Source organism: Phyllopteryx taeniolatus, chromosome 8 (assembly GCF_024500385.1).
Source record: "Phyllopteryx taeniolatus isolate TA_2022b chromosome 8, UOR_Ptae_1.2, whole genome shotgun sequence".
Taxonomy (NCBI): Eukaryota; Metazoa; Chordata; class Actinopteri; order Syngnathiformes; family Syngnathidae; genus Phyllopteryx; species Phyllopteryx taeniolatus.
In genome coordinates, this window is record NC_084509.1 from 18,245,336 (window position 1) to 18,266,746 (window position 21,411).

Here is a 21,411-nt window from a genome sequence, read left to right on the forward strand (position 1 = left end):
CCGCCTTGAAACGTGGTAAATTTGAAGGTTCCGGTCACGCCAAAGTTTTCCGGGATTCCGAGTCGAAAAGAATCGAGCTAAACTATTTGGTTTACATTAATTTTCTATCTTTCTCACGTGTCAGCCATCGTTATAAATATTTAAACTATAAGCTATATTTTTGTAAAATGACGTTTGTTTTTTTAAAAACTGCGCAGAATTCGCGCTTCTGTTCGAGATTCATGTATCTGACTCTCATAATGATCGACTGACTTCCTTTAACAGGGAAGACAAGTGGATCAAGCTAGCTAAGTAAGTTGACTTTTGATTTGAGTACTTTCATGTTTCCCTTTTTTAGGATAAGAGAGTTTAACCTTGAGCTATACGAGCAGGTTATAGCCTATTTCATAACTTTTGGTGACGGCATTCACACAACACTGCACAATATACAAAAAATTGTAAGGTCATGATTAACAGTTTTGTCACTGTGAGAGAGGCATTAATTTAACAAGACTCTACTGTTGATGCAGAGCTAGCACTGAAGGGCTTTTTGCATATGTTGTATTTGGACTAGTAGTGTTGGACTGTTTTGGAAGTCTTTAGTTTATTTGCATTACATTACATCAATTTGGGAGTGGATGAGCAAGTTTACCGGGGCGTATCCCATGAAGAGTAAAAGATCAAACTCGGAAGAATCCTGATAGACACGTTATCATCTGTTTTGTCCAATAGTGTTTGTTCTTGGTCTTTGTCTAAAGTCTTGGTTATTCTCACTGCTGTCCCGCCTCTGTTTTGTTGCTTTAGTATACAGTACACACTTGCCTAGTGTCAGTTCCTTGACTTCAGGTGCAAGCTCTCAGGTAAATATATGACATTGTGATAACATGTAGACTTTGGAGTCACTTGGTAGAGAACAACTAATTTTGTCCTCTGAAATGTTTCTACTTGATGGGATGTAAGGTTTAACAATGTCTTTCACTCATTTATGGTAACAATGTTTTGAATTCACACTCTTTTCTCATTGCACTTAATTGCAGTGATTCACTTTACACCATGTCGACTCAACAACATCTCCGTGAGGGAGACTATTTGTCCCTGATGAGAGGCTTGAGAGAGGTGGACCTCCGTGGCTCTTTTGTTCCCAGTGCCCTAGTACTGACTGGAGAACATGCATTTCCTTTGGTGATGAACAGCCAAGGCGAGGTCCTGATGGCTGCCTCCCAGTATGGCTCTGGAAGAATTGTGGTCCTGGGACATGTGGGGTACTTGACAACATTTTCCACTCTGGTAGAAAATGCACTGATTTGGCTGAGAGGAGATAGCTCACGCAACCTGTCAGTGGGGGTCAACAAAAGTATTAAAGCAGTGGCTGATAATCTCAGCAAATCCAGCTTCCAAATTAAAATTGTGGGGGCATTCCAAAAGAATATGGATGTTGGTGTTTATATAACAGACACCTATAACTTGAATATAGATGGGAAGGACCTGGTGGCATTTCTGAAAAATGGCGGAGGAGTGTTGATTGGAGGGGAAGCGTGGAGTTGGGCCGCAGACCACCCGAAGGAGAACACACTGCTTCGGTTTGGAGGGAATAAAGTGTCTGGTGTGGCTGGGATCTACTTCTCTGAACATCCGGGTGAAGCTGAATTGTTGCCTATCTATCCTCAGATTCCAGTCTCATGGATGCGAGTGGTGTATGTAAATTTTAATGTTATTTAACTGTAAGATATATATTACATTGATCTCTTACTTCTGGATTCACACTTTTTAATAATATACTATTACATTTTACAACTTTCCAGTAAGTATATTTTATTATACTTTTATAATTATGATTCTTTCCATAATTATCCTTGATTGAGCTTTACTTTTTACATTTGTAAGTGAAGTAGTGCAGTGTATGTTCATAGCTCAGATTACTATGGAATAGGCACATACAGTATATTTGTTGTACTATATATACAATTATACTGTGCAACTGTGTTAGTTCTGGTGTGCTTCAGTCACGTGCGTCGACATTTTGGGGAAAGGAGCTCTTGCCAAAAAAGGACACCCATTGCAAAAATGATTCATACAATTAAGAAAAAACAGGAGGACACTGCATTCTGAATTATTATACAAATTATATTTTTTCTCAGATTTTCCCAAGTAGTAGATACAAATGACAGTCAGCATAATTTTCAACTCATCATCTGTCAGAATAAAATTGTAAATGTTTTTGAACAAACCTGCCAATTATAACAGTATTTGTTTTAAAATACAAAACTTAAAATGTGCTGTTCAAAATCATTACGCACAACAGAATTTCTAGGTTTTAAAGAACTGTGAAGAGTCATTTTTGGAATTTGCAGCATTAGGAGGTCATATTTAAATAAAATCTAAAGCTATTTCAATTAAAAACATGTCAAGTTACATTTTTGACATAGGACCCCTTATTTGATAGCAGCTTCACAAGTCTTACATCCATTAAACTTGTGACTTTTTGGAGAGTTGCTGCTTGAATTTCTTTTGAGATGGATCTTTGTCATGCTTGAAGATGATTTTGTTTTACGAAAGCACGTTTTTTCTTTTGGTACCATGGGAGAAAGTGGTCAGTCAGAAAGTCCGCACACTTTTCAGAGGTCATTTTCACACCTTCAGGGGTCCTAAAACCTGTCAAATGTCTTGAAACTCTGTTATGCGTAATAATTTGTTCAAATGACAGGTTTTGATAGGAGGAGGACGGTGGCTGATGACAAGGCAGAAGCATATGTACAATTCTCCCAGGGACTCAAATAAATGTTTGTTAGATTTTAAAACACTTTAGGTAAAATTGATGACAGAGAGGATAGTTTTTTCTTTTAAATATTGATGAAGAAAAAAATGGGCTGCACCAAAAAGGGCACTTTTCTGGCTCAGGGCAAAAAGACAGGTGCTTGAGCACCACCTAGTGGCTATGTGTGCACATGCCTGGTTGTCTTTGTTTCAATCGGCTACTTAAACCTTTCGTTTTTCTTAAAATGCAGATTGGGTAAGGAGTTTGAGGGGGACCTGGAGTTCTTACTTCAGGGAATATCTGAGTTTGACATTACGGGCGGTGCGATTGCTTCTGAGATTCTGATTCACGGACGGCTCGCCTTCCCTATCGGAAAGACAGAAGATGGCCGGCCATTTCTGGCAGCCTCCTATTATGGGCTTGGACGCATTATTCTTGTGAGCCATGAAGGGTTTCTGGGACGAGAGGTAACGTTAATAAAAACATTGATCATGTCAGTGCTGTGTATTACTATCCGTCATTCCAAATAAATAGAGTTGTGTGCTGATCTGCCAAACGTTGTCATGTGATGAACACACTTTTTGTTCGGTTTATTACAGGAGCTGGCTCCATTTTGGACCAATGCTATTCACTGGTTGGATGATGGCCGACGTGGCACTGTTGGCGTCCTGCAACATAACGCCCTTGACGTTCTCAAGAAATCCGGGTTTAAGTGTGAGAAGAGCGACTTCAGAAAAGACCTGAGTGTGTTTGTGTGTTCAGCCTACAGTGACAAACATGCACAGGAGATCCAGAACTTTGTGGCGGAGGGAGGAGGCCTGCTGATTGGTGGCCATGCTTGGTACTGGTCACAACAGCACAGTGGCCAAAACCCACTCACAGAGTTCTCAGGTATTACACTCACCGTAAGAGTGATTAGGTTTTTCTCAGCTCCTGTTGTAGTACTGTATATGATACATGCAGAACATCCTAATTGACACTGGTTGTAATGGCAGGGAACAAGATCCTGAACAAAATGGGCTTGAGCTTGTTGAGTGGAACCATTCGGGGAGGTCGCTTCAAAGCCCCTGTACCCAGCCAGACTTCCAAAGACACCTACCACTTCCGCCACCTTCTACAACGCTTTGCTGCTCATGTAACTGAGGGAGAGGATCTTACCAAGCATGAGGAGCAATGCCTTAAAAAGCTTGGCAAGGACTGCGCCGCCTTCCTAAAAATGAATGCCCACGATCGCTGTTCATACGCTCAGGTCCTGTCCACCCTTACGCATGTCGTGAAGAAATCGGGCATGCCACAGGTAGGTAGACAACATAAAGCTCAGTGGGTCAATCAGGTCCTTGGTTGCTGATGTTGGTTGACATATAGATGTAATCCTATACTGCAAATGGATAGTGCTTTCGTGTACTACATTTACCCAGCATTCCAATGTTCATTTTTTTAAGGTGTGTGACACCTGCCCGGTGAAAAGTCCCAAAGACCATCTTCTGCTCAATGTGGGCTCAGAGGTTTATAAGGCTTGCCCCAATCCTGACAGCCTGCTGCCTTACCTCATCGAGCAGATCCCCTTGTTGGCTGTTGTCTATAATCACAGGATTCCGTTGAATGTCAACACAGCAGGTTAGGCCTTATTGTTTGACCATGTGAAGGTTCAACCTATATACAGTGCTATATTATATTGACAAGATTGTGTGTTTCACTTTATGTATCAGAAAGTGAAGAGTGGATCAGTACTGGTCTCTACCTCTCTCACGGTATGAAGACCTACATAGCAATGCCTCCACAGATTGTCAACAAAGGATGGAAGGTATGGCACACAAATATATCCAAATGATTATTATTATGATGTATTGTATTTCTGTTCATTTATGCTGCATCTCTTCCAGTGGCCCTATGCTCAAATCACTGTAATGCAGCAGCTTAATATTATGAACATCCAAGAATGCCTTAATTGACCTTGCTTTGTACACTGGGGAACAGAAACAGCCTTCTCCAAACTTTTTGCACAACGTTCAAGGCATTCCATTCTCCAAACATGATGGAGAATTCCGAACTGAATTAGGGCTAAGCCCAACACCTACTTGATTGATGATTAAAATAACTTCAAGCTGTGACAACAGTTGTCAGTTCATATTTTAAAAAGACTGAACAGGTTCAGGGTTTGAATCTTGACTCAGGCCCTCCTGTGTGGAGTTTGCACATTTCCTCATGCTTGTGTAGGTTTTTTCCCCCCAGATACTGCAGCTTCCTCCCACGTACCAAAAACAAGCGTGTTGTGTTCATTGAGGACTGTAAATTGATTAAATTGATATGATTGTAAAGGACCCTAGTGAGGATAAGCACTGTCGAAAATGGATGGATGGATGGTAATGCCCTGCAATTGACCAGATACTAGTCTAGAGTGTACCCCGCCTGTCACTCAAAGTCAGCTGGGATAAATACAGCTCACCCGATACCCTGATAAAGACAAGCGCTACAGAAAATGAATAGATGGATTTACAGTACATAAGGAATTGCAGCTTGCATTGCTTCAGAATATTGTTTGTAAAAATCATAATTTCTGTTCCACCACAGGTCCAAATCGGTTGTCAAACAGACTATCTTAAGGCTGCCGAGCTGAAGAGAGCGCCTAGTGTTCATGAGCAATTTCCTATCAACACTGAGATGTTGCAGGTGTGGAATTTGTGGGGAGGTCTCATCTACTTGGTGGCCCCACCTAAAACCAAAATGGGAGGGGTAGAGGTCATAGTGCAGGTAGCTGTGCCGGCACCTTATTATAAATCTGGTGAGTATGATGTGATTGGTCTTCTCTGACTTCAGGTTTTTTTTCTACTTGTGTGTCCTTATACCAATGATTCCCAACCAGTGTGCCGTGGCACATTACTGTGCCGTGAGAACTCTACAGGTGTGCCGTGGGAAATGATAAAATGTCACTTAATTGGTCAGAAAATTATTCTTTGCAAAAACTAATGGATCATTGCTCATCTGTCCATGCCAGCGATGTCGAGTGACAGACAGAACAAATAAATACTTTTCTATCAGATTGCAGAAAGTACATATTTGACAGGTGTATCCATTTTTTGTAGCGTTTTAGTTTGTAGGTGTGCCGTGAGATTTTTCAAATATAAAATATGTGCCTTGGCCCAATAAAGGTTGAATATCACTGAATATATCACTAAAACATTAAGTATAGCGGTAACTGTGTGTGCCTCACCAACAATTGGCTGGCATGCACATTATAAAGTTTACAGTCACTTCTGCCAGTCCTTGTGAACATCTTGTTCACACATTTTTACAAGACGATACAAATATCCTACCCACATCCAAGGAGATCAATATTTCATGCACTTTTTTACCATGATACCATGAGGCAGTTTAAAAATGTTAAGCCTACGGTAGTTGGAAAACATAATATATACAGTATCCCTCTGCTCTTTTCAGGTGTGACAACACCAGGCGATTGGGCCATGCTGCGAACAGCTCCTTCCCCTTGGGCAGAGTTGGAGTTTGAAAATGTCGTACTCACTGTACCATCAGATGTCATTCGGAATCTGGATCAACCAGATTCGCTGGCAACAATCTGGGACACGATTATGAGAGGCATTGCTGACCTGGCTGCCAAACCACACAAATTTCCCCGCAAAGAACGCTTTGTAGCAGATGTGCAGATTTCTAATGGTATTTATGTTTTTTAACGGCCGTAAATGTTGTATAACGTGTTTCAAACACTATACTGGAACTGCCCTTCCATAACACTCTGGGACATAACTTACATAACCGTCCGTTTTATGGAGTCTATCCAAAATATAACATGGCTGTAAACCAGGAAGAGTGAGAAAAACATTTTGTGAAATAACTTTATGGACTCTTATATTGTTGATGTTAACTTTCACTTGACGAGAGAGTTGAGAAATACAGCATTGACATAATTTTTTTTCTCTCTTCAGGTTGGATGCACTCTGGTTACCCCGTCATGATGCACAAGGCCTCAGCAAATGAACTGGTCAACATTAAGAATGCCAAGACTAAAGGCCTGTGGGGGCCAATCCACGAGCTCGGTCACAACCAGCAGAGAGATTGCTGGGAGTTCCGGCCACATACCACAGAGTGCACATGCAACCTTTGGTCAGTGTATGTACATGAGGAGGTGTTAGGGGTCAAAAAGGAAAAGGTGAACTCATTTTTCTTCTTTGACTGGGCAATATGATAGGATTATGGCGTTTTACATTCACATCATTGGTTCTTCAATACAGGCTCATGGAGATGTCACCCCAGAAAAAAGAAAGAGTCGATTGGAGCAATTTGTAAAAGAGGGCCGGCCACTCAGCAAGTGGGAGATATGGGTGGCTCTTGAAACATACTTGCAGGTAACAAACAGGGACCTCACTTTGTGAATGTACATTGCTTAAAGAATAAAAAGGCCCATGTGACTGTGAGATTTAAACGCACCAGTTACACCTCATTCAGAACTGATGATGATGAATGAAACGTGCCCTTTTACAGCTCCAGGAAAGATTTGGCTGGGATGCCTTCAAGAGGGTGTTTGCTGCTTACCACATGATAAGCAGTTATCCAAAGGACAACAACGGAAAGATGAACCTGTACGCAGAGACCTTCTCCAAAACTGTGGGAATGAACCTGTGTGGATTCTTTAAGGCCTGGAGCTGGCCCATAGAGAGAGCTACTGAGGAGAAACTATCCAACCTTCCTAGCTGGGTGGACCACCCCATGGTACAGTTTGGTTGAATGTTTGACTGCTAATGATTGGAGTGCAGAAAGCAAGGTTAAATGTGTCAAACTTAGTTTTTTCCCCGTTTTTTTTCATTGTGTTGCCATGTGTGTTGGTGTTGCACTACTTACAAACAAACAAACAAACAAAAAACTCAATAAAATGATTTAGTCTACGAAAAATAAATTCTCACAGATGAACTTTTATTTTTCATATCAGGGTAGAAAAACAATGAAACTTTGGTTTATTGAAACACTTAGAGTAATGAATCGTAAAATCAATTGTGAATAACCTAGTCGGGTTTTAAATGCATTTTAATGTATTGTGTATTTGTTGCCTGTTTTTGCTGTTCATGAAAAAAAGGACCAATAAACATCTACAAAAGCTATATTTGAATAAGAATTTGCTTCTTCGTTTTAGAAGTACAACATGGATGAGTGTAAATGTGTGTGGTTGTGTCTGTATGATTATTAGTGTAAGATTGCTGAATATCGTCACCAAAATATTTTGTATTTTAGTTTATTGCAGGCAAAACCAACAGAGATTATAATGTCTGAATGTAATTAAGACTATTTTTTGGCTAATGCAAAATGATAATACGGCTTTTAATAATTGACCGGTCATGTGAGAGTTTAGCAGTAAGCTGCAGTGAGCCGAATAAGAAAACCCAAGGATCCACTGAAAGCATCTACAGCACTGGCATCCAATAAATCTAAGTGTAGGATCATGACAACGAGGATTTAAAAAAAAAAAAAAAGGTTGGAATACGAACTTGCACATAAAAAATTGTGAACAGCAATAACACTGGAGGCAGACAGAGTTAAAGCTAAAGTACAGTTTAACAGTCAGTTGTTGTAAAAACAAAGGGCATTGTTGTCTTCTTTTCATCTGAAATCAGCTGGGGTGGGCTCCAGCTCCCTCCGACCCTGAACAGGATAAGTGGTATCGAAAATGGATGGATATTGCATGGCTATTTAGGTTACATCCGCTGGGAAAGATGTCAATGCTTGTGTGCTCACAGAACACATTTCAATGAATTAAATGTTATGACTAATCATTTAGGCTCAAAAGAATTAATCATTTGCTGTCGCAGGTGTCGTTATAATAACTCAATCAAAGAAGGCAGCCATTAACTTTGCAATGTAATGAGTATACAGGTTGAGCAGCATTTCAAGTTCCCCATCACAAATGTGTACTGTAGGTGTGGCGCAAGTACTTAAAGCAAAAGCATGGATAACAAGAAACTTGTGAAGGTTGTATTCATGTTCTCCCCGTGCCTATGTGGGTTTTCCCCGGTCACTCCGGTTTCCTCCCACATCCCCAAAAAAGCATATTTAGGCAATTTGGGAAGCAGGAAAATAACCTGTCAACTCCACACAGGAAGCTCAGAGCCGAGAATCGAACCCAAACCTCAGAACTGTGAGACATACGTGCTAACCGCTAATTCACCAAGATGACATTTAGAAACATACAAAAAAAAATATATATATTTTTTTCTTTTACTACAATAGGTCAGTTGTTCATTCAAAGTGCAAAAGTTCCTTTAAACAGCTGCCTTTCTTGAAATTATGATTGGCTGGCATCCTGTTCCATCCTCAATACTGTGATATCAGAGTTCATTTTGAAATGGTCAATAATAAACATCCGGTATAAAACATGCACTGCAAATGAACGTGCCTTCTGGTTTGATTGCACTCGTCCCGTCGAGGATCACATCCTCGTTGTCGTCCCATTACACCTAACCAAAGGCAGCACGTCACATAGTGTACATATATTACATACATGTGAGAGTTCATTGTGGTAGTTGTGTTCAAAATTCAACAGACAAGCCGGCGAACACTAGCCAACGTCACAAACGCTTGCGGGGCTACTTTGCGTCTATAGCACACAGGTCCACAGTTGAACAAATATTATGACTATGACTCGTAATGACACTCCTCAAATCAGCAATGCTAAATACATTTGCTCGCATGCAGTTAGCAGTCCAGCCGTCTTGAAAGCTGAAGGAGATGCTTCACCGGCATTCCTTCAACGGCTCTGCACTCCAAAGCGACAAGTTCAACTTCAACACGCTCTCTGTGACGTCACCGGTCAGTTGACTCACTTGGGAAAGTGGAGATATTTGAAGGTTTTAGGCGTCAGAATAGTTGCTGACGCTTAAAAAGCAGACGGGGCATTTGGAGAATGTCTTCGTGGACGAGCTCGGAGTCTTCAGCCTCATCAGTTTCTTCAAGTAAGTGCACATGCATGCATCTTCGCTAGCGTTTCCTGCAGCCCATTAAAAAAAAAGGAAAAATATTCATTCAATATTTAAAAGAAAATCTACACTCTCAGGCTTCAATTTTACCCAAAGTGTTTTGAAATGTGACGAGCATTTATTTGAGTCCTTGGGACAATTGTTCATACAGTATGCTCGTGCCTTCCAAAAAGCTGCCATTTGAACAGGGGTGTGTTAACTTTTTATATCCACTCTAGCCTACTTCACCTCCATTGTTAAAAGTTGTATTATTGACCGTGTTGATAATGTTAACAGAACTAAATCCATGTTAAAAAAAAAATACTAGATTTTTTTTGTATGAATAATTTTTGCGATGTGTGCCCTTTTTTTTTTTTTTGGCTAGAGTACTTGCCCCCTAAAAGGTCTGCACACATGACTGTCAAGCGGTATAGAAAATGGTTGGCTGATTATTAACAATAATAATAATTGTTATTATTATTATTTATGATTATTATTGTAAAAACGTTTCTACTCTCAAATCAGTTTTCAATCATGATATTGTGTCAATTATCAACAGAGAGGGACTTTACATATTGAGCCGGTCCAGAACCGCTCTTCTCACAGACTTGACTACTGACTTGACAGCGGTGTTCTGTCCGTACTTGTTTTGCAGTGAAAGTGACTAGACCCGAAGTCAAGATTGGCAAGGTTTTGTACAGCAAGTCCAACGCTTACTCTGTCCTGGAATTCATCGGCGAAGGCTGCTACGGGAAAGTAGCGGTGTGCAAAAATCTGGACACGTCGGAGACAGTGGCTATTAAGATCTTGAAGAACGACGCTGCTGTCAAACAGGACACTGAGAAAGAGCTGTCGATGCTGAAGATGGTCAGTGTCCTGGACGTAGATAACGCCAACGTGGTCAAGTTCTTTGAGCAGTTTGAGCACGAGGGAAACATCTGTTTGGTGTTTGAGGTATTAGACTGCGATCTTATCAATCTGCTGGAAGAGCGACAACGTCAGCCATTGTCTCTGGACGAAATCCGTGTCATTGCCCATCAGCTGCTGGTGGCCTTGGTCACCCTGAAGAGTGTCGGTATCCTGCATACTGACATCAAACCTGACAACATTATGATTGTTAATAGGAAAGAACAGCCCTTGAAGGTAAAACTGATTGACTTTGGCAATGCGCTTCCAGCATCCAAAATTAAGCAAGGGTTGGAGATTCAACCAGTAGGATATCGAGCTCCAGAAATTACCCTCGGCCTCCCTTACAATGAGAACATAGATGTCTGGAGCGTTGGCTGCATCATGGCCTTCCTCTTCCTGCCTGGAAATCTATTCGCTGTCAACTGTGAATATCAAATGATGAAGCATATCATCTGCGTTCTGGGCCAGCCAGACGACCACCTGCTTCATGCTGGGAAATACACTGAGAACTATTTCACGGAAGATAAGGAGGTTGGAGCTTCTCAATATAGACTCAAGACACCTGAGGAGTTTGAAGCAGCGAACAATGAGAAACCCAAAAAGCAGGATTGTTGCAGAGAGCTTCCCAAACCCCTAGAAGATCTGATTCAGTTGCCGCTTGAGGAAGAGATTGCCGAGGGGGAGCTTGAGAAAAGGAAGGCTTTCTTGGACCTGCTCAAACAGATGTTGCATCTTGACGGGCGTCGGAGAATCTCTGCCTCACAAGCATTGCAGCATCCGTTCATCACAATGGCCCACCAGGCCGGCAGTGGCAGCTGGAGTCCTCTGACAAAGAAAGACGTCTCCCTTGATCAACAACGAACCCCTTCCTCAGACGCAAAGGCCGACTTTGAGTCTAACAAGAGCATGTTAAAGAGGATTCGCAAATTCCTGCGCCGAGTGACCACTGCATTCTATCGCATACTTGACTGATTCCAGATTTGCATAGCTTTTACAATTAGCAAATGCTTTAGTTTATGTTAAGAATGAAATTGTGATTCAACAAATAGAGATGTTTAATTCATGGATTCATCTTTACAAGTAGTTGTTGTTGTTTTCTGCGGAGGCGATTTTGTACCTAATGTGTGAGTCATCTGATTACAGGTTGAATCGGAACCTTGATGGCCCAGGCATTTATTTGCACTGCGAGCAATGTCTAACAAAGGGCTACTTCCACAGATGATATTTCCCTATTGAAAAAAATCAACAGTTACAGTACATATCAACAGTGGGAAAGAACACATGAATAAACTTGAACGCTCGTCTTTATTCATTTGTTATTAAGTTGATGCACAGCCTCAAGACTGTAAAAGGGAATGATAAACCATTACGTTTTGCCGTTTTACAAAAATATTTCCTTACAATTTGCATTCATCTTTGGTATAATCCATCAAATATAAATCATCGAATCAACTTTTGCAGCTATTGTCGAAAAGCTCTCCTACTGGATGATTTGAAAACTGCTGCAGGAACTCTTCAAACTCATTCAATGAGAGTTTCTCGACCCAGTTGTCCTCTGTGTTCCTGGCTGCAGCGGCGCCCCCTTGAATGGGCCTGTCATTGTTGTCCACACAGCAGTAAGCATTCCACAGGTAGTCTGGGATGTTGACACGCCTCACATTGTTCTTGACAATCCAATTGCCCGCCGAAGGGACTGCCCCCACCAAAACGTAGGCCTTAGAGCATTTTTCGCGGAAAAGATCATTAAGCTGAGACTCGTGGATTCTCCATGCTTTCTGGTTTAGTTTGGGGTTCTGAGGAACCACGTTGGTGAGGGTGAAAGTGGCATTGCGGCCAGGAACTGGCAGACGAGTGGAGAGGAATAAAAAAAGCGGGAGCAATTAATGCTGAGAAGACAATTACCTAATCCAGCAAATATACTGTATTATATTAGCGTGCTTCGCCCCAGTGGCAGTTCTACACCAATTAAACATGCACCCAGACACATTATAAGTTCTAAAGTGCTTCACTGTATTTATTTATTCATGGTATTTATTAATTGTATTAGTTGTATTTTTATTGTATTGAGTTCATTCTTTCCTTGTAGTCTAAAGCCTGACCAGGGACTAAGAATAAGTAGTTGAAGTCAACACTTGATGCCCTATTACATTGACACAATGTAGTACAATACAAATCTTAACGACAGTACTGCATTGTAATTTAGGAAGGTCGACCAAAGGGAGGTCGAGGCACATTGTCCAGGCACTTCGAACCGCCACTGCTTAACACGTCTGCCTCACTGTCGAGAGGTTCTGAGTATTTGCATGTTACAAGCGGTACAGAAAATGGATGGATGACAGCAGCAATTACGTCATAAGGTACTAAATATATTGTTGGTTTCTATTGGGGATGCTGAAAAAAATAGATGCTTCTTTACATCAATGTTATTTGAGTTTGCTTACCTGCATGGTGTCCATTGGGATTGAGGTGACCTCGGTCAAAGCCAGAGTGTGTGTAGTCCTCATTGAGAGCCTGTCTCTCCCCCAGGTAGATCCCAGGGTGGTCTCTCCCCAGCCAGTAACCATCCTTCATCTCTGCTTGCCATGCTGTATTTACCAGCTCGAAGAACATCAGAAAGTCCTCTTTAGGCAAATGACACTCCAAACAATTCAACATTCATTAGCTGTAGGGTCATCAACATGGTGCCCCCAAGGACCACATGAATTGCCTGCAGGCCTGTTAAAAAAATGGCTCACCAGTGATGGGACTTTGTGATTTGCTAGGAATGTTGTAGAAGTGACCGTTTGAAAATGTTTATAGAGATTTGTAGAAATAAAGTGTTGCATATTAATATTTACAGTCTCTTTTGCCTCCCTCGTAAAATTATTGTTGAGCATTCATGTGAGAAATCATTCACGTGAACAGTCTTCACGTTGATAAATATAATTGATTATTAACAATAACATAATTTAAGGAACATTTGTTATTTCAGAGGTGTGTATATCCATCTGATAGCTTTTCCGAGTTGCAGTTGCAAAAGGGTTGGAGACCTCTGCATTCGCTGTACTAAAACCATGTGTTGGTATTATTAAAAGATAAATATTTTATTTACAGCACATTTTTCAACGTGGTACCAACCTGAGGCTCTACAAACCACCTTCTCTCCCGACCACCGCCATTGCTAGGCTGGAACACGTATGCTGAGTAAACTGCTATACGATGGTTTGTGTCATACAGTGTGGCAAAGTGGTACCTGGAAGTGTAAAGTTAGTTGTCACCAATATATTTTTTACATACAGTACCAGTCAAGAATTTGGACAGACTTGCTTATGGTTTTAAAGAGAAGTTGTCTCCAAAATATAGAACCAACTTATTTTGGATGAGTTTGGTGTGGAAGAACTTGTCCAGGCCATTACCTCATCACCGACAAACACATTTGGGTGAAGGTAGAACAGAAATGGTGAACTGTCCCAAAACTTTTTACCGGTTGGCAAATCGCTGACAGAGACGAGCAGTTCCAGGTGTTGAAGCCCCCCATCCTGGTACTTTGCTTTTGTAGAAATACTTCAAGCATTCGGGCACATTCTGGGGCAAAACATGGATGCAGACAATTACAGGGAGCACAAATCTGTTTAAAGTATGTAGTTAAATGCTTCATTTTCCAGAAATGTATACAGGAAACAAACCTCAAATTGTTCCACAAGGTCTGCATGAACAAACAATAGGAGCAACAGAAGAGTGCACAGAGTTGCCAAGGTATCCATTTTGAGTTTCTGGGAGTGAAACATGAGAAAACATGAGAAAGATTCAGCCAATATTTTTTTTACTGTGCTGGTTTGTGCGTGTATTTCCACTCACCACGCTGCCACAGTGTGCACCGAGGAGAGCGAGAGTCTTACATATATATATATGACTTCACGTCACCTTTCACCTTTGCTAACCTTGTTTATCTCAACTTAAGCCAACATGTGAGGCTGTAGTGTGGCTTTGTGTGTGTTCGCTGAACCTAACATTAGGGGGACATGAATTCCAACTAGCTTCATATAAAGAAAATATTATTATATAAATATTTTAATCATGTTTTTGCAGTTATGGTTGAGGTATGATATAGTATATTTGTGTCACAACTCATAAGTATTTAATAGCTGTATATGACAACAGTGAAAATTATTATGGCATTACAAAATTAAAGTTTTTCTTATTATTTAGATGGTTTAAAATGAATAATTTATTGCCTAATATATTGAGAGCCTCTTATGCAAAACCTTTTCAGGCTAGCTGATAATTCAATGGAGGTTTTACACTGTTGGGTGATGACATAATATTTCAGTCATGTAGTACTGAAACAGATGTGTCAGAGTGGAATAAAAACATTCATAACAAGTGCATTTGGAAGCTTTACTTACAAATTTGCACATGGCACCTCTAGGTTATCGTCACATGTTGTTCTTCCCACGATCGCAGCGCAGGTGGTGCATGCTAACATCGCTCAAAACTCTTGCCCTTACTTGAACTTACATTTACATAAACTGACTTTTAAAAAAAAGAAAACCTTGCAAAAGGCTATTTATACTTTTCTACTGTCATCAAAGGTTTTGTAAACATATACTGTATATTGCCCATGTACTTAACGTTCTGTAATGGACCACCGTGTTTCTTTTTAATGATTGTTAGTTTGTCAATTCTGGTATTGGAAAAAGTCATCTTTCTTTTTTTCTTTTTTAATTAGGGTGGCAATATTTTCTCATAACAAGAGCTGTCTTTTAGTTTTTTTTCTTGAAAGAGAAGGACAGGTTGCACATAGAAAATAGAAAGAAGGAAGTATAACATGATTTCTGAGTAACACAGCAGCTGCTGCCACACACACTAAACATGTCGCCTTGTCACCCCAAGCGTACAATTGTTCACAGTGACTTGGAATGGGGAGTACAAAACAACCTTGAGTCACGAGCAACATGCTGCTTCACCAAATCTAAACATTATTATCAGATCAAAGTAGCAAAAAAAATAAAATAAATAAATAAACAAGCTAACAAAACAACAACAAAAAGGTTTTTCCCAAATAAAACACATTTTTGTTGTTGCAGCGAGTTGGTCGGCATGTGAGGGTCATCTGGCCATCTGGCATTTGTTCTCCTGTTGTCTAGTTCAGCCACGCTTGTGCGGCTTGCTTTAGCTGCTGTTTCGTCTCTACCGTGTTTACTATAGACTGTGCAATCAACCATAACATTAGATATGTTATCTTATTTCTATCTTCCTTTTTTAAGTTTTATGTACAGATGACAACTTTGTCAGAATCAGAGGTGAGGACTAGAGTCACATGACTTGGACTTGAGTCAGAGTCGAGTCATATGAATTTGATGACTTTAGACTTGACAATATGCAACTCGACTTGGACTTGAACACCAATGACTCGTGACTTCACTTGGACTTGAATGCATTGACTTGACCAAAGCACTGAGAAACCAATACTTTGTGGCTTCGCTTTCCATTTTTCTTTGTGTGCAACTTAGTGTTTTACTACAATACGACATGGTAAGTGTCAACGTACGTATTGCTGAAGGTCTTAATGATTATTTACTGAGTCAAAGCGTCTCACAGAACTACTTTTAATTTTTGTTGTTGTTGTTGTTGTCATGTAACAGAGGACAGTCAGAAATTGACCAAGACGTCATTCTTTCACACACTACCAAAAGTAATGGTTTCATTAAAAACAAAAACAGTACAACATAAAACAACAATAAATGGGACAGCTAAATAAGGTATACATTCCAAGAACCGCTGTGAACATACACAGAAATGACAATGACATTTAATGTAACAAAAAGGACGTTAATTATTGCAAGAAAAAAAAAAATTCACGTTGCATTGTAGGAATCGCGCGGCTTGATGTCCCGTATGCTTGTTTTCGTTAGCATTAGCAGCTAGCTTTGTGAGCGATCACGCAAATAGTTACACGGTGCTGGTTTAGTCAGTGTAGTGTTCGCAAGAGTCAGTCTTGTACTGTATTTGTTTTTTATTCACTTTATTTACCAATTGATCAACACACAGCTACCATCTATTCGACATGAAACTACATTCTCCTTCGTGTCCTTTTCTTTGCCTCTTTTTGACGTAATAATTTTACATAGTGCCCCCTAGTGTTCCGACTGAGATACCCCAGTTGGATAAAATTGTACCAGTATAACAAGATGACAAAGTTGTGCTCCTCCTTTTTAAATTAATGCCTTATGTTTTTGATATTCACAAGAAATGCCAAGTTTAAACTGAAATCTATTTATATTTGTGTTTGAAATTGCCTCACTAGGAATGTTCGAAGACAAGTAAATGCAGTTTCTTGCTATATGCACGGTGTGAATTTAAGAAAAATACTGTTCATTATCTAAAAGAGGAAACCAGTTGGTTGTTCACTCGTAAGTGCAATGTCTCTTATCCCCTTGTGTATTCATGATTGCTCTTCAACCAAGCAAATGTATATTTTATCCTTATACGTGATTATTCTGATAGAATTGCTACTACATTTGCTGTTTTTAGTAGTAGGACTGACTTGTCAGCAATTGAGCTGCATGAAGTACACCTCAAATGCTTATAATAATATCACGGTTACAGATATCGGTATGATTCGAGCCTTGCTATGGACAAAATCAACTGCAACTCATTGTTGGAGAGATGCTAGTCTGCATCCTGATTGGTGAAGTACCATTGAGCAAGGAACCCAAGGCCGCCACCCAAACCAAAGCACCCAAATTCCTTCATGCCCACACATTCAGTTTTCACCTGTGGATGTTGACACGGTCGTCAGCACTCTTTTACTCTCCCTCCAGTATCAGTCAAGTTGAATGTATTCAGTTGGTGACGGTCGTTCGAATTAAAAGTACCAACTGAAGGTTGAATAATGATGATCTGAAATGAAGCCAAACAGAGCCTTGGAGGTGAGACAAAACAAACACAAAGTAAACCAGGCTTTATGTAATCAGCCTTGCATTTTCCCATTACTCTGCTCTGTATTCATTTTTCAAATTTACTACTCAGCATAAATCTGACTGTGAGACATTAAGCAACAGGACATGATGTTGTGACTGTTTTACGATTAAGGACGCGGAATAAATCAAATGTTTAATGATCCATATTGTTTTGATTGCAATTGTTTTCCATGTGTTAACACAATAAACAAGAAAGGGCAGGCAGATAATAAAGTGTAAATCCATGGCAATTAGTTTGAATGATAAAACTTTATTGTCGGATACTGAAAGCATAGAGGGACAAAATTCTAAGAAAGAAAAATGAAATAAATATTGTATTTTCTAATGTAACTTATTTGTCCTAATCAATAGTTCCTGGTGAATTGTGGTTACTTGGCTTTAATAATGTTAACCCATACATGCAGGCAGTGCATGCATGCACTGTGAAATGCTTTTTTTGCTTGAGGGAAAGAAAGTTGATGTTGCTTAAGTCTGCCTCTAGGTTGCAGTGTTGAATTGTGTTTTTCCACTTCACCTGCTTGTTATTCAAGTCCTCCTCAACCCGAAAAATGTACTTCACAAATTCATGATCCAGTCTGTTGGGCTGTGTTATCAAAATATATATATTTATATTTTGATCAGATTTGAGGGTTTGGTTTCACAAAGCATTATATATAACAGGGGAAAAAATAAAGTTACTCAATATCTTAAAGAAACCGTCAATTCACACGGCCCTCACACTTAAGCCACAAATGTGAAATTCCAACAAACCATTAATTAGCATGGAATGTTTATTTGATTTGATTAACTTCAGTTGAGACAAAGCTCACATTTCACTCAATAATTTACCAACTAAAGACTTTGTGAGGAGAATGTGCACAAATGAATGTGTTCCATTACAAGAGTTTTATAAACATTACATCATGCTCAGTTTTATTTAGGATTTAACAAGAATTATTAATTGAACAAGTTTCATTATTGTGGCTGCAGTTTGCAGTAGTATGAAATTGCAAAGCCTCATACTGAAAATGGTTTAATATCTGTACTATACTTTGGTTACCTTATTTAGCTACCACAGAAAACTAAAACATAACATTAAACTAAACTTCCAAAAATAATTGCAATGCTCACTTGCAGTTTTGTTTTTGTACAGTATGTACATATTTGTACAGTATGACTCGTTTATTTATATATATATATATATATATATATATATATATATAGAGAGAGAGAGAGAGAGAGAGAGAGAGAGAGAGAGAGAGAGAGAGAGAGAGAGAGAGAGAGAGAGAGAGAGAGAGAGAGAGAGAGGTTCTCGGCATCACCAAAACCAACCAAAGAAAACTGGCATGTTTATTGAGCCATTACAGTAACATTGCATCATCAGGAGAGCAAGCCATTTTCAACACTTTTAGTTGGTCAGTAGTTTATAAAAAATAGCAGACCCACTTGGGGACTGAGCAATACTATTGATTTAAAAAAAATTATATATATATATAAAATTGACCAAACGTGGAGATAGGAGGTTTCCACCTGACAGCAGGGATATATACTCTCTGTGTAAACATGTATATGTGACAGTGATTATCCGACGCGATTCTCCTCAATTAAGGCTCAAACCTATGGGTCCAGCATCTCTCAGGTTGAGAGTCGAGTGTACTAACCGCTGACCTAAAGCGCAGGCTGCTCACTGAGTGGTCAGCACCCGCTTTTAAGGACTCTAAGGACAGAGGTTTGCCAGGTACCCTCTCTCTCTCTCTCTCTCTCTCTCTCTCTCTCTCTCTCTCTCTCTCTCTCTCTCTCTCTATCTCGTTCTCTCTCTCTCTATATATAAATATATATATATATATATATATTATTCTTATATGCATGTTAGTAGAGTAGGCGAGGCCAATCGAGACATCGACTGAGTTGGTTTAGTCTCCACAAATGATAGTTAAGACACCTCCATGGTGCAATATAGAAATATAAAACTGGTTATTTACTGATTAGCATACCATGCTGAGGCTAATCGCTCAGGAGCAATTTATCAAGCAAATACACAGTGCTAAATAATTGGAGGCAGGGGAGCTATTTGCAGAGGTAGGAGTAAGTCACAATATGAGAGTTGCAAGCTTCAAGTCCCAAGTTATTGTGGCAAAAATTAAGAAAAGCCATCCTGACTACATTTAAAGCATGTCAAGTCAAGCCATTACTTGATTTACGCAATGCGAAGTCAGGTCAGTCACAAAATTGCTCACAACATATATTCGCGTGATAATAAAAAAAAATGTCCACCAATTATAACACAAAAAGTGCATTTATACCCATCCATCCATCCATTTTCTGAGCCGCTTTTCCTCACTAGGGTCGCGGGCATGCTGGAGCCTATCCCAGCTGTCATCGGGCAGGAGGCGGGGTACACCCTGAACTGGTTGCCAGCCAATCGCAGGGCACATAGAAACAAACAACCATTCGCACTCACACAGGCATGCCTACGGGTAATTTAGAGTCTCCAATTAATGCATGTTTTTGGGATGTGGGAGGAAACCGGAGTGCCCGGAGAAAACCCACGCAGGCACGGGGAGAACATGCAAACTCCACACAGGCGGGGCCGGGGATTGAACCCAGGTCCTCAGAACTGTGAGGCTGTCGCTCTAACCAGTCGGCCACCGTGCCGCCCCTGCATTTATACCCATAAATGTTAAATGAACAACAACGTAAAGTATGAAATGAAATTTAGAAATGTCATACACGTCAACATTTTCATGTGTTTACAGCGACCAATGCAGTAATTTACTGTGATGATAAATTTTGAAATATTTTGTAGCTATATGGCAGTAAACATTCCTTCAAAAACAAGTCATGCTCTCTTGAAAATTGCTCATATTTTGTCATTTGTTGTAATATTAATTGGGCATTGCTTTACATCTAAATGTATGTCAGCATTGTAATAACTAGTTTTAGTTGAACAACAGTATATTAAAGGTGCATTTTCCCCCCATTTTGTGACACGATCCTGTAGAAGCCACGGCATTCGCCTATTCCACCTATTAGGCGTGCCGGTGATGTACAGTATATACACGTACATGTTATATATATATCCATCTACATGGACAACTAACTAAACATATTGTTTGACTGGCCAGCTGAGATGCATGGAATTCCTCCCTTATTAGTCAAGTTCTGGTGGTTTGGAGATTAGTCCATGTTTATTAAGAGTTGTAATTTCAGTTTTTTAAAAAAATCCGTCAAAACAATTGAGAAACTCTGTAATACCTCTGGCAGTGATTTTCAATTTTATCTTGATCATTAAGATGCATGCAGAATTTATTTAAAACTCAAAACTTGTTTTTCACGTAAAAGCTGCATGATTGTAGATACCATTTTCTTGCTTTCAGTGTTTCCACAGAAGTACTGTACATTTGAATGGTGGACATGCTACTGTATTGCTCGCGATCAAAAAGAATCATTCTTCATTCAAATTATGTGAAATTAATAAATCAATGTATACAGCAAAGCTTCCTCATCCAGAAAGTATGCGATAAAACACAATTTACTTGCTTTAATGCAAGGCTATTAATAGCTACAGTAGCCTAGTTTTAAAACCATATGATTATTTCCAGATTTTCTCACCATTATCAAATATGCAATTCAAAGAGAATTATTAAAAAAAAAAATCAAAATCATGGTATTGAATTTATTTGGTTTTGTCTTTCAATTTTTATGCAATAGCTTCTCCGACTCCACTGAAGGCAGATGGCTTGACAGAAATCTGGAGACAGACAGAGGAAAGAGTAAGATTTCCATCCCAAACTGATGAAATCCCGCTCCCAAACGCACCCACCAATCTACAAACTGAAATACAAACCCCTCCTCTATCCATTTC

General features: G+C 39.7%; 3 protein-coding genes across 3 annotated transcripts; 2 read left to right on the plus strand and 1 right to left on the minus strand.

Annotated features, from left to right (window-relative positions):
- Positions 1 to 147: 147 nt before the first annotated feature.
- zgc:162193 (TRPM8 channel-associated factor homolog) lies at positions 148 to 7,848 on the plus strand. Its single transcript, XM_061780956.1, has 13 exons — positions 148 to 291; positions 784 to 839; positions 1,017 to 1,673; positions 2,985 to 3,201; positions 3,334 to 3,625; positions 3,730 to 4,031; positions 4,177 to 4,351; positions 4,444 to 4,538; positions 5,306 to 5,516; positions 6,173 to 6,409; positions 6,679 to 6,902; positions 6,985 to 7,098; positions 7,235 to 7,848. The coding sequence occupies exons 3-13, from the start codon at positions 1,033 to 1,035 to the stop codon at positions 7,475 to 7,477; spliced, it is 2,751 nt and encodes a 916-aa protein (XP_061636940.1). The 5' UTR covers positions 148 to 291; positions 784 to 839; positions 1,017 to 1,032; the 3' UTR covers positions 7,478 to 7,848.
- Positions 7,849 to 9,168: 1,320 nt separating this feature from the next.
- LOC133482706 (homeodomain-interacting protein kinase 2-like) lies at positions 9,169 to 11,688 on the plus strand. Its single transcript, XM_061783121.1, has 2 exons — positions 9,169 to 9,693; positions 10,352 to 11,688. The coding sequence occupies exons 1-2, from the start codon at positions 9,645 to 9,647 to the stop codon at positions 11,575 to 11,577; spliced, it is 1,275 nt and encodes a 424-aa protein (XP_061639105.1). The 5' UTR covers positions 9,169 to 9,644; the 3' UTR covers positions 11,578 to 11,688.
- A 336-nt stretch (positions 11,689 to 12,024) lies between these two features.
- On the minus strand, positions 12,025 to 14,454 carry si:dkey-243k1.3 (endonuclease domain-containing 1 protein-like). Its single transcript, XM_061783122.1, has 6 exons — positions 14,443 to 14,454; positions 14,271 to 14,357; positions 14,069 to 14,169; positions 13,723 to 13,837; positions 13,047 to 13,203; positions 12,025 to 12,445 (listed from the first exon to the last, which is right to left on the minus strand). The coding sequence occupies exons 2-6, from the start codon at positions 14,346 to 14,348 to the stop codon at positions 12,054 to 12,056; spliced, it is 843 nt and encodes a 280-aa protein (XP_061639106.1). The 5' UTR covers positions 14,349 to 14,357; positions 14,443 to 14,454; the 3' UTR covers positions 12,025 to 12,053.
- Between the last annotated feature and the right edge of the window lie 6,957 nt (positions 14,455 to 21,411).

Excerpts from the sequence above, each read along its gene's own strand:
- zgc:162193 (XM_061780956.1), top strand. The coding sequence starts at position 1,033 with ATGTCGACTCAACAACATCTCCGTGAGGGAGACTATTTGTCCCTGATG. Across the intron at positions 6,410-6,678 it reads AGATGTGCAGATTTCTAATG|GTTGGATGCACTCTGGTTAC; the intron begins GTATTTATGTTT and ends TTCTCTCTTCAG. Across the intron at positions 6,903-6,984 it reads TAGGGGTCAAAAAGGAAAAG|GCTCATGGAGATGTCACCCC; the intron begins GTGAACTCATTT and ends TCTTCAATACAG.
- LOC133482706 (XM_061783121.1), top strand. The coding sequence starts at position 9,645 with ATGTCTTCGTGGACGAGCTCGGAGTCTTCAGCCTCATCAGTTTCTTCA. Across the intron at positions 9,694-10,351 it reads AGCCTCATCAGTTTCTTCAA|TGAAAGTGACTAGACCCGAA; the intron begins GTAAGTGCACAT and ends CTTGTTTTGCAG.
- si:dkey-243k1.3 (XM_061783122.1), bottom strand. The coding sequence starts at position 14,348 with ATGGATACCTTGGCAACTCTGTGCACTCTTCTGTTGCTCCTATTGTTT. Across the intron at positions 13,838-14,068 it reads TGTCAGCGATTTGCCAACCG|GTACCACTTTGCCACACTGT; the intron begins GTAAAAAGTTTT and ends TTACACTTCCAG. Across the intron at positions 13,204-13,722 it reads GGTGGTTTGTAGAGCCTCAG|CTGGTAAATACAGCATGGCA; the intron begins GTTGGTACCACG and ends ATGTTCTTCGAG.